Source organism: Scyliorhinus torazame, chromosome 9 (genome assembly GCF_047496885.1).
Source record: "Scyliorhinus torazame isolate Kashiwa2021f chromosome 9, sScyTor2.1, whole genome shotgun sequence".
NCBI lineage: Eukaryota > Metazoa > Chordata > Chondrichthyes > Carcharhiniformes > Scyliorhinidae > Scyliorhinus > Scyliorhinus torazame.
Window position 1 is genome coordinate 117,958,262 of NC_092715.1, and position 13,125 is coordinate 117,971,386.

Consider the following 13,125-nt stretch of genomic DNA (forward strand, 5'->3'; position numbering starts at 1 on the left):
TTAATACTCTTGATAGTGATGGCAAGTAATGTTAAGTAATGGGTTAAGAGACATTCCAATTACTTTATGTTAAGTATCCAATAATTGACACTGATATGTAAAGAGGCTTCAGGTGGCCTTTGTATCAGGTGATGTGATGATTGAGTTTTGTGCAGAGTCTGTTAAATTACAATAAAGGTGTTTGTGAAAAGGAGCAGAACCTTTGACTCCGATACAACAGCAGCTAAATGACTAAGAAGTAATGTCCCAAAAATGTAGCTGAGGAATTTCCTTAACTGAACAATGGTGTAGTGAATTCAACTGTTTATCATTCCCTCCAATGTGATTGTTTTTTCTTTTGATCCTGTTCCAGCAAACTTTTATATACCTTTCAAGGTTGGGGCTCAGGAGTAGCTGTGCTTCAGCAGGTCAGTGCAATATTTTGTTGTAATGTGCTCTGGTCAGTTTAAATGTTATAGTTTTGTTGTATCTGTCCAATTCAGATACTTCAACCAGCTTCGTAATTAAAGTTTACCCAGATGTCCACTGTGCTATCATGCTGCCAATTTGATACCAAATTGCTCACTATATATACAAGAAACCCCCAAGATTCGACTATACTACCCGCAAAGGTGGCCTGGTAAGTTGTAGATCCGATCCATGACTCCCTCTGGTTCCTCTTTGCAAAGGTGATTCCCGCTGGCTGTTTCTTGCTTGTTTCCTTCTGGCCTGGTCACTCACCGAGTCTTTGCTGCGATTTTTTGCTTATCTTCTGTTCTTCTGCTCCTCTGCATACTCTTGCTTCTTCCGCTTGCTCTGCTCCTTCTGCCTCTTTCGCTTGCTCTGCTTGGTCTTTTGCTTCATCTGCTTGCTCGGCTCCTTCTGCCTCTGGTGTCTCTGAGATGCCTACTTTTATCCCTCCTCCACTCGCATTTCCAGAAACTTCTCTGGCTTCCAGCCAATGAGATCTCGGAAGCGGGGGTCCCAGCAGCTAATGGTCCGGTTGATGACTTTTTTTTTAATAAACGTTTTATTGAGGTATTTCTTTGGCAATTTAACAGCAACAAAATCAAGAATATGCATAACAAGAATAATATATACATAGTGCAAATTCCACCACCCTCTCCGGCAGGTCTTGCCATTACTTACCCCCCTAACCTACGCTAAACGAACCACCCCCCTTTCTGCTGACGATTAGTTCTCTGCGAGGAAGTCGACGAATGATTGCCACCTCCGGGCAAACCCCAGCAGAGACCCTCTCATGGCGAACTTAATTTTCTCCAGGCAGAGGAAGCCTGCCATGTCTGAAAGCCAGGTCTCCGATTTCGGGGGCTTTGAGTCCCTCCATGCCAGCAATATACGCCTCCGGGCTACCAGGGAAGCAAAGGCCAGAACATCCGCCTCTCTCTCCTCCTGGATTCCTGGATCCTGCGATACCCCAAAAATAGCCACCTCCGGACTCATTGCCACCCTCATATTTAATACCATGGACATGGTATCGGCAAACCCCTGCTAAAACCCCCCTCAGTTTTGGACATGCCCAGAACATGTGGACATGGTTCGCTGGCTCCCCCGCACACTTCGCACAACTATCCTCCACCCCAAAGAACCTGCTCATCCGGGCCACTGTAATGTGAGCCCGGTGAACAACCTTAAATTGAATCAGGCTGAGCCTGGCACATGTTGCGGTAGCATTGACCCTTCCTAACGCGTCCGCCCAGCGGCCCTCCTCTATCTCTCTCTCTTTCTCTCTTCCCCCCCCCCCCACTTTCGCTTCAGCTCCTCGGTTTGCCTCTCCTCCGAACCCATAAGCTCTCTATGTATGTCCGAGACGCTCCCCGCCCCTATCCATCCTCTAGAGACCACCCTGTCCTGAATCCCCCTTAACGGCAGGAGTGGGATGGTTAGTACCAGCTTCCGTAAGAAGTCCCGTACCTGTAAATATCGGAGTTAATTTCCCCCAGCCAATGCAAACTTCTCCTCCAGCGCCCTCATACTCGGGAAGCTGCCTTCCAAGAACAAATCCCCCATCCTGTCAATCCCCGCTCTCCGCCAAATTCGGAACCCCCCCCGTCCAGCCTCCCCGGGGCAAACCGATGGTTGTTCCAGATTGGGGACAACACCGACGCCGCCTCTGCTCCCACATTTCTCCTCCACTGCCCCCAAACTAGCAGGGCCGCCACCACCACTGGACTAGTGGAGTACCACGCCGGCGGGAACGGCAGGGGCGCCGTCACCAGTGCCCCAAACTTGTGCCCTTACACAAAGCCGCCTCCATGCGCACCCACGCCGGCTCACCCCCCAGCAGCCACCTCCTAACCATAGCTCTGTTAGCCGCCCAGTAGTAATTACTGAAATTCGGCAGCGCCATCCCACCATCTCCCCGATTCCGCTCAAGCATTGCCCTCTTCACCCGCGGAGGCTTGCCCCCCACACAAAGCCCACGATAATCTTATTGATCTGCTTAATAAAGGACCGCGGGATGAAGATGGGGAAGCACTGAAAAACGAAAAGGAACCTCGGGAGGACCGTCATTTTCACCGACTGCACCCTACCCGCCAGAGACAACGGCAGCACATCACATCTCCGGAAATCCTCCTTCATCTGGTCCACCAACCGGGCCAGGTTCAATTTGTGTAGCCTGTCCCAGTCCCTCGCCACCTGAATACCCAAGTACCTAAAACTGTCCCCTACTACCCTAAACGACAGTTTCCCCAGTCGCCTCTCCTGACCTCTCGCCTGAACCACAAACAACTCCCTCTTCCCCATATTAAGCTTGTATCCCGAAAACCGGCCGAATTCCCATAATTTCCCCCATCCCCTCCATTGGGTCTGAGACATACAACAGTAAGTCATCCGCATACAGCGAGACTCTGTGTCGTCTTCTCCCCCCCCCAATACCAGCCGCTTGAGGCCCTCAGAGCCAATGCCAGCGGCTCTATCGCCAGCGCAAACAGCAGTGGGGAGAGGGGACATCCCTGTCTCGTCCCCAGGTGTAGCCTGAAATATTCCGAAGTCGTCCTATTTGTCTGTACAGCAACCTAACCCAGTCAACAAAGCCCCTTCCAAACCCGAACCGCTCCAGCACCTCCCATAAGTAATCCCACTCTACCCGGTCGAAGGCTTTTTCCGCGTCCATCGCAACCACCACCACTTCAACTTCCCTACCTTCTGGGGGCATCATAATCACGTTTAGCAGCCTTCTTACATTTGCTCCCAGCTGCCTACCCTTAACAAACCCTATCTGGTCCTCCCCTATAACGTCCGGTACACAATCCTCAATCTTAGAGGCCAGAATTTTGGCATCCACGTTCAACAAGGATATCGGCCTATAAGAACCACACAGCTCCGGATCCTTGTCCCTTGTCAAAATGCGTGAGATCATGGCCTGTGACATCGTATGGGGTAAAACCCCTCTTTCCTTGGCCTCGTTAAAGACCTTCAACAGTACCGGCCCCAATATTCTGGAGAACCTTTTATAGAACTCGACTGGGTACCTGTCCGGTCCCGGGGTCTTGCCCGACTGCACGGCCTTCAAACCCTCCATTATCCGATCGGGGCCACCAGCCCTTCTACCAGGTTGATGACTGTTTAACAGGCCATCTGAGCCCGTCTCAGGTGTCCCATCTCTGGTGGTGTGGGCTGCACATGACCTATTTCCATATAAGGAACAGTAGATACTCTCAGTGAAGGAAATTCTAGCTCGATCTGGGTTACGAACAACAGACTTCCTGAGGTTTGACTGCAGTATAATTTTAAAATGACCACAGTTCAATTATCTATTTGAAAGCATTATGCTCTTGCTTTCCAGTAAAATTATTGGACTTATTCATAAATGTTTCTTAGCATTTAAGTGACTCATTGGAACCTTTTAAAAATGCCATGAGTGAACTGGCACTGTAAATTTCAGAATCTCTCCTAGAAACAGCACTGGAAGGGACTATTTATTCCAATATGCATGTTCCGACTCTTTGAATAGCTCTTTCAGTCAGTTCAATCACTTGCTTACTAGTTTTTCCTTTTCAAGTATTTATCCAATTTATTTTTGAAAGGTATTATTGAATCTGCTTCCATCCCCCTTTCAGATAGTGCAATGTGGATCATATAACAACTTGCTGTGTTTAAAAAAAACAAACAAATAATCCTTCTTTCCCTGTTGTTTCTTTTGCCAATTATCTTAAATCTGTGTCTTGGTTCCCCCTAGCAGTAGAAATAATATTTCCTTCCTTTATCAAAACTCTTCATAATGTTGAACACCACTATTAACCCCCCCTTTAATCTGTTTGCTTTAAAGAGAACAATCTCAACTTCTCTAGTCTCTCCACATTTCCGAAGTCCTCATCTCTGGTATTGAACTAGTGAATCTCCTCTGCACACTCCCCATCTTTTCCAAAGTGCGATATCCATAATTGGACTTAATACGTCAGTTGACATCTAACTAGTGATTTATAAACGTCAAGCATAACTTCTGAGTTTTATATTCAATGCCACTATGTATGAAGCTAAACATCCCATTTTTAAAATAACCAGATCAACATTGTTGCGATCAGTGGCGGCACGTGTTGGGACTCTTCCTTTCTTTCACACCCCTTTATTGCTCATAGCAGGTTTCTTTGTAATTTTTAGGAATAAAGATATTCAATATCTGCAATTCTCAACTCGGTCTGAGAGGCTTTCTTGAGTTTAAACACAAAGGGATTTTTTTTTTGTGCTAACAGTCCACTCGGGTAAAGATATTTTACAAAGCTAAACTCGTATCCTGAACGTCGCAACATAAAGTGTGCAAAAGTGACACCAGTTGTGCCTCAGAGATAAAAGGGAATAATAAGAGTTCACTGTTTGGTTCCTTCATTGTTGTTCGCAGCTGAGCCTTTTTTTAACATTCTTTCCTCTGGAAATGCTGCTTTGGGATATTGAAGTGTCCTTCAAAATTCCCAATCTGTTGACCCCAGAGAGAGAGCGCGAGATGGTGTTACTGCTCCATTTACAGACTAATTCACACTGCCTGCAAGCAACCAGGATGTTGTAATAAAAGACATTTCAAAATGGTGTTGCCCTCAGACTAGGTGCAACTGACGTGGCGGATAAAGAAACACTCACACAAGATATTTCATACCACTGAATCTTTGTTAATGTTTAAAACGCTGGATAAACACTGACATGCTCTTTATTCCACATGTTAAAGTACTGATTATGTGTTACAATGAACCACACGACCCATGGCTTGGACTCGAATACTACCTGTTGCAAGGTGAGGCAGTCAGTCTCCCTTCGATGGGTCTTCTTCTCGGAGACCGGGACTCAGGGTTTCCTTATGCGATGGTTGTTCCTGCAGGACCCCGAAGCTTCTAGTTTTTTCCACAATCGAAAATTCTCAGCCAGGTATACAATGGCCTGGGTTTGGCCATTACAAATTAAAACTGGATACATCTGCTGTCCTTGTTTGTTCTTATCTGTCTTTGCCAAGGCATGAAGTTTCTTTAACACACACTGTTTATTCAACAGGCAAGTTTGTTAAACTTCGCCTGCAGCTGTTCCATAGTCCACAGTGCAATGTGTCCAAGTTTAGAGATGACACTAATATGAGTGGTAAAGCAAAAAGTGCAGAGGATACCAGAAGTCTGCAGAGGGATTTGGATAGGTTAAGTGAATGGGCTAGGGTCTGGCAGATGGAATACAATGTTGACAAATGTGAGGTTATCCATTTTGGTCGGAATAATAGCAAAAGGGATTATTATTTAAATGATAAAATATTAAAGCATGCTGCTGTGCAGAGAGACCTGGGTGTGCTGGTGCATGAGTCGCAAAAAGTTGGTTTACAGGTGCAACAGGTGATTAAGAAGGCAAATGGAATTTTGTCCTTCATTGCTAGAGGGATGGAGTTTAAGACTAGGGAGGTTATGCTGCAATTGTATAAGGTGTTAGTGAGGCCACACCTGGAGTATTGTGTTCAGTTTTGGTCTCCTTACCTGAGAAAGGACGTACTGGTGCTGGAGGGTGTGCAGAGGAGATTCACTAGGTTAATCCCAGAGCTGAAGGGGTTGGATTATGAGGAGAGTTTGAGTAGACTGGAACTGTACTCGTTGGAATTTAGAAGGATGTGGGAGGAGTCTTATAGAAACGTATAAAATTATGAAGGGCAGGTTGTTTCCACTGGCGGGTGAAAGCAGAACTAGGGGGCATAGCCTCAAAATAAGGGGAAGTAGATTTAGGACTGAGCTTAGGAGGAACTTCTTCACCCAAATGGTTGTGAATCGATGGAATTCCTTGCCCAGTGAAGCAGTTGAGGCTCCTTCATTAAGTGTTTTTAAGATAAAGATAGATGTTTTTTGAAGAATAAAGGGATTAAGGGTTATGGTGTTCGGGCCGGAAAGTGGAGCTGAGTCCAACAAAGATCAGCCATGATCTCATTGAATGACAGAGCAGGCTCGAGGGGCCAGATGGCTACTCCTGCTCCTAGTTCTTATGTTCTTATGTCCCTGTGCCTGTGCAAAATTGGCTACCGGTCCCATCATATTTTGTGGATGTTTAGCTGATAACCATCCGGCAACAATGGTTATTCTGGTCACATGATTAATTGCTCATGACAGACCCTGAAGGTGTGCATTTTAATTTTGGGGTAGAAGTAGAATTGGTGCACGATTGCCCTATTATGAACTCTTATTCTACCATGCGCACCTGTTTCTGGAACACTAAATTCCTCCTACTTGCATTCCAAGAATTAAGTGGTGTTAATATCACCACTCACAACGTAATGCAAGTGTATATTGGAGGTAACTACACAATGCCATGAGAATATAGCTATTAAATGGATGAATTTGACCCAGTTTCACAACAGCTTCAGTTTGACTTGTCAAAGATATTTTACACTTCCTTTAAAATGCTAGGTGTCATAATAAATGCTGCTTGTACAAATGGAAATGCAGGAAATTTCCCCATTCCTAGCCCCACACTTCTTGTGGTAAACTTCTTAGATATTCAACTACGTTTGCAGCTACAGTGAGTCCAACTTAATTTGTTTTGTATTTATTCGTTCATGGGATTTGGGCGTCACTGGTTAACACCAACATTTATTGCGCACCCCTAATTGCCCATGCCACCTTCTTGAACCGCTGCAGTTCATGTGGTGTAGATACTTCCAGAGTTGTGAGTAGTCATAAGCTCATTAGTAACGTTCATAGGTCCTTTATTTAATGTATAATTTGAGCCATGGCATTGTTTTGGGTAATTGATCTTTAATAAAAAAGGTGGTACTTATTAAAATACTGGCATTCCATCTGTAAATGTAAGTACTTGAGGAAAATAATTCTATAATCTAGGTTACTGATTTGTGGATTTTAAGAGAAATGCACAGAATTGTGGAGTATGATCCTCAAAATAAGCATGTAAAGTTTCATCTCATGAATTCCGTTTACTCATTCACTTTAAATCAGTAGTCATGTGTAGAAATGGTCATTTTGGTAAAGTTACAATAATTGTTGCACAAAGATTTTAATTTCCCAGTTTGTATTTGTTTTTATTCTCTTGTTTAGGCCCCAGCAGTGGATGTAGTTGCTGTCGGCCTCACATCTGGTCAGATAATAATTCATAATCTGAAATATGATGAGATGTTGATGACATTTCAACAAGACTGGGGACCAATCACAGCAATATCATTTCGCACAGGTAATTGGATTATAGATAGGTTTAAGATGGGAATGAAAGCTTTAACCATATCGTGTATTATGTGAAGATTTAGGAGGGCAGCATATTGGCGCAATGGTTAGCATTGTTGCCTCACAGCGCAGATTTCCCAGGTTTGAGTCACAGTCCGTGTGGAGTTTGCACATTCTCCCCATGTTTGCGTGGGTTTCGCCCCCACAACCCAAAGATGTACAGGCTAGGTGGATTGGCCACAATAAATTGCCCCTTAATTGGAAAAAATGAATTGGGAACTCTAAATTTATTCAAAAGAAATGAAAAAAATATTTAGGAACCTTTAAAATCTTTTAGATGCAGCTGTAATATCATTGTTTAAACACAATGTGTTATAATTTTAGTATCACAGCAGCCAATTCTACACCGACTGATTAAATAGTTTGAGTATTTCATTGTGTGAAGTAAAACTTTGATTGTTATACAACCTGCTGTTGATGGCTTGAAAATATGTTAATCTTTCAATTGTCGACACATCGCAAAGCAGTAGTTTTGGAAAGCTAATTTATTATAATGTCTTATTTATCAGGCATGCACCAAACGGCACTCCTTATAACTTTGTACATGGTTATTAGAATACTCCTTACACAATTTCACATTTTATTTTCTAAGATGGTTATCCAGTGATGGCTGCTGGGAGTCCTATGGGTCATGTTGGACTATGGGATTTGGAGGAGAAGAAGCTGATTGGCCAAATGAGGGAAATTCATACAACGGCTATTTCAGGACTAACATTTGTTCATGGGGAACCACTCCTCATTACCACTGGTGAAGACAATGCAATCCGGGTAAGATAATTAGCAGCTAATCGCTTCAGATGCAACTTTCGAAAATATTGGCTGGAATTTTACAACCCCCAATTTTACCAGTGGCAGATGGCCACCCGGGGAGGCCATAAAGTAAAACGTGGAACGAGGGGTTTCCTCCTGATCAGGCACTCGGGGACCACTCCTCCCACCCCCATCTCGCCAGCCGCAAAAGCTAATCCTAGTCAGGTTAGTGAACATTGACTCTACACCTGCATTCATCTGGCTGGTCCAGGGTCTGCTGCAGGTCCACCAGTGACCACTGCTCCCTGTGGTGCTGGAAAGCTGGCATTTCGCTGATTGACCAGCAGCTCTTAGAGACAGCGCATCATCTCCTAGAGATGCGGAGGCTGTGACAACAGACAATTAATGGCCTCAGAGCCATAAAATCAGGTAATGCTATGGCCTGCGGAGATGGGGTTACGCCTGGCTTTCTGTGTGATGTGTGGGGTTAAAGATCCAGTAAAGTAGATAATACTGAGCTGGTTATAATATATGACATTTGATGACTGTGCAATAACCACTGATGATGTTTGTGCTGCTGTACAGTTTTTGGTTACTCACTTAAGTTTGCAGGAACTGCCTGTTAGGAATTCCTTCCCAAAGGAAGAAACAAAAGGTTATAAGACAAAGAAAATTTGATAAGGGAAATAAAACCCTCTGGGGTTAAGGTGACACTTCATCATTATTGTGGTTCATGCAACTGTCTCTGCCCTTTAATGTTACTACCTTATGATGACACGGTCTCTTGACTTACTTTGATAGGCCTTTCAGACAGCCAACTGTAGTGACATGCTCAAGTAAAATATGGCTATCATTTTAATGTTTGCATTATTAATGGTATGTTTGTGCTATGTAGAACTGTGATTGAGTACTGTAGCCTTTTCGTCTAGTGCACTGAGCTTTTGGTTTCAGCCTTGCTATTGGAGGAGGCATGCACGGTGGCCAGACAGTTTTCGGAAGGAGATAATTCACACACTGGTTTGACATATCATTACTGCCTAATATCAAACCAGCTGAGAGAAATAATGAATAGCAATATGCTGCCCTATATACTTAATGCTGGAAATCTGAAATGATAACACCAAAATGCTGCGAATATTTAGGTCTGGCAGAAACCTGTGGAGAAAAAAACAGTTAACATTTCAGGTTGTGACTTTTCATCAGAACTGGGAAGTCGTTTTTGTTTCAGCAGATAGTTTAAAATTGAAATAATGAAGTCCTGAGAGGAATTCATTTGTCACATCCTTGCCCAGTATATGAGGGGACCTGAAGTAAGGAAAATTGTGAAAATATTATTGAACATAGTGATCTCAACAAACTTTACCTGTCTCATTATATCAATGTGACAGATGGCAAATACATTGGTAACTTCTTTGCTGTTGTACCGATAGCAACTTATTCAGTATGGAGAGATTCACTGATGACATCAATTTTAAAACTAAATTCAACCCACCTGGTCGACATTGATCTGTGTACTGTTTCTCTTTTTTCATTTACCCCAAAATTATTATGTAATTCAGCTACTCTGGAAAAAGTCTGCAAATGCTGTATGTGATATTGCACAATAACATTTAAAAAAAAAAAAAACCTAATTATACAGGTTCCAAGAGACTGACTAATAGCTTTCTTTAAATTTTAGTCTGATTTCCTAGACCGAATGGCGTGATTCATGAATTGAAACGGTATTCATTGTTCTTTTTTAGATTTTAAATAATTCATTGCCAAATGTCAAATCAAAAGTATCTGGAATTATGTCACATTACTCAGTCTTGTGTGGTGGTGCATGTAGGGAGCAAAAATAAAAAGTAGTTTTCAGATGAAGTCAGGTCAAATAATCTGGCAAAGACATGCAGATTTAAGATTTTTAAGGAGATATGGGTTACTCAGATGTGGTATGTGCATGTGGAATGTCAGAGACTGATATTTTCCCTGAGAAATAGGCCCCTCTAGTCTATTCTGCCATTCGATACGATTAAACCTGATCTTTGATCTCAGTTCCACTTTCCCTCCTAATCGCCATATTCCTTGATTCCAGTGCAGTCCAGAAATCTTGCTGATTTACCAGTATTAATTACTTCATTTTCTTCTCTCTCATTAGCTTCTTGTTTCCCTACTACTTCTGGTAGTTTTTTCATTTGTTTTTTTCTGAACACCGATACCAAAAGTTTGTTTAGCATTCCTGCCAGTTTCTTATTTCCTATTATAATTTCTTCTTTCAGTTGTGAGGGACCCATGCTTACTTTTATTGCTCTCTTCCTTCTAATCTGCTTTACAGTTGTTGCGAGTTTACTGTCATCTATTTTGAACATTGTCATCAACCTTTTTGCTGACCCTTTGCTGGTTTCTAATTGTCTTCCAATCTCCAGGCTTACTACAATTATTGGCAACATTATAAGCCTCAACTCTTAATCTCATACTGCCCTTACCTTTAGTTAGCCATGGATGGATCACTTCCCACATTTTAAGTTTTGCAACAGAATACATGTAGAGAATTATGTAATTTAAAATGTTTGCCATTGTTTATCCACGGCTGCATCTTATCTAATTTTACAATCTCCCTTCGGCTCTCGTCGATGTCTCTGATTTTAGTTTTATCTCTCATCAGCTTCAGTTAATTTTTGCTTCTCTGGAGATATGGACAATAACACCAAGGTTGCACTTATTGTCCAATTGTCCATTCTAGTTGCTTTCAAAGAGGTTGGTTGAGGACTTCCTCCTTAAACTGGCATGATCCTTGTGATGATAGTGGTCCCTCAGTGATGTTCGGTAGGAAATTGCAAGATTATACCCATTCTAGACGCTACAAGCTCTTAGTCACTGAGGACAAAATAGCAGATGAAAAGAAAGTTGCATGTGGGAATTCAGTGGCCAGACTTTGCAATCAATACAAAACCTTTTATCCCATTGTAAATATGGAGTTAAGAATTTATAATGATAAAGGTTGGCACATTTGATGCTTATGTTACTGGAGTAGGAACTCATAGGCTTGGAGTAATAATCCAGAGATTGAGAGTTCAAATCTCACCATGACAGTTAAACTTTCATTTAGTTTAAAAGAGAAAATATGAACATTTAAAGGAATTGGTATCAGTAAAGTGACAATGCAGCTGTTGGATTTTTTGGGAAATGAAGTGGAGCATGTTTTGGTGAGAGAGGATTTGGGGAAAGCTGATCATAGCATCTGGTTTAGAATAGTTACAGAAAATGACAAGCTACAATCAAGCATAAAAACACTCATCTGGAGGAGGGCTGATGCCTGCGTGTTGAAAAGGGATCAAGCACAGCTGAATCAGAAATTGGTAAGCTAAACAGTAATTGAATAATGGGAGGTTTTTAAAGGGGAGATGGTTTGGGTACAGAGTAGACCCATTCCTACGTCAGAGGGTGAATTGGCATCGAAGAATCCACTCACGGCTAAAGATATAGAGGCTAAATCCAGATAGAGACGAAGGGCACCCATGGTAATCAAACCTGAGACTTGGGAATTTCTTTCCTCAAAAGGTGATTAAGGCAAAGCTTTTGAATATCTTTAAGGCAGAAGTAGATAGATTTTTGATAAGCAAGTGGGTGAAAGGTTATTTGGGTAGGCAGGAATGTGAAGTTGTGGTTAAGGACAGGATTGGAAGCTAAACCTTCCAGGATTTAGATGTTTCAAGCAGGACAGAGGGGGGTGTAAAAGGGGTGGCGGAGTTGCGCTACTGGTTAGGAGAATATTACAGCTGTACTGCGGGAGGACACCTCAAGAGGGCAGCGAGGCTATATGGATAGAGATCAGGAATAAGAAGGGTGCAGTCACAATGTTGGGGGTTTACTACAGGCCTCTCAACAGCCAGCGGGAGATAGAGGAGCAGATAGGTAGACAGATTTTGGAAACGGGTAAAAACAACAGGGTTGTTGTGATGGGAGACTTCAACTTCCCCAATATTGACTGGGACTCACTTAGTGCTAAGGGCTTGGACGGGGCAGAGTTTGTAAGGAGCATCCAGGAAGGCTTCTTAAAACAATATGTAGATAGTCCAACTAGGGAAGGGGCTGTACTGGACCTGGTATTGGGGAATGAGCCCGGCCAGGTGGTAGAAGTTTCAGTAGGGGAGCATTTCGGGAACAGTGACCACAATTCAGTAAGTTTTAAAGTGCTGGTGGACAAGGATAAGAGTGGTCGTAGGGTGAATGTGGTAAATTGGGGGAAGGCTAATTATAACAGTATTAGGCGGGAACTGAAGAACCTAGATTGGGGGCGGATGTTTGAAGGTAAATCAACATCTGACATGTGGGAGGCTTTCGAATGTCAGTTGAAAATAATTCAGGACCGGCATGTTCCTGTGCGGAAGAAGGATAAATACGGCAAATTTCGGGAACCTTGGATAACGTGAGATATTGTAGGCCTCATCAAAAAGAAAAAGGAGGCATTTGTCAGGGCCAGATGGCTGGGAACAGCCGAAGCCTGTGTGGAATATAAGGAAAGTAGGAAGGAACTTAAGCAAGGAGTCAGGAGGGCTAAAAGGGATCGCGAAAAGTCATTGGCAAATAGAGTTAAGGAAAATCCCAAGGCTTTTTACAAGTACATAAAAAGCAAGAGGGTGGCCAGGGTTGAGGGTTGGCCCACTGAAGGATAGGCAAGGGAATCTATGTGTGGAGCCGG

At 43.0% G+C, this 13,125-nt stretch overlaps 1 protein-coding gene across 1 annotated transcript in view; it reads left to right on the plus strand.

Annotated features, from left to right (window-relative positions):
* wdr36 (WD repeat domain 36) overlaps nucleotides 1-13,125 on the plus strand; it is a 178,800-nt gene that overhangs the window by 52,174 nt on the left and 113,501 nt on the right. Inside the window, exons 6-8 of the mRNA XM_072516420.1 lie at nucleotides 353-407; nucleotides 7,512-7,644; nucleotides 8,287-8,462. Coding sequence (XP_072372521.1) covers nucleotides 353-407; nucleotides 7,512-7,644; nucleotides 8,287-8,462 — 364 coding nt within the window. The remainder of the gene's footprint in view (nucleotides 1-352; nucleotides 408-7,511; nucleotides 7,645-8,286; nucleotides 8,463-13,125) is intronic.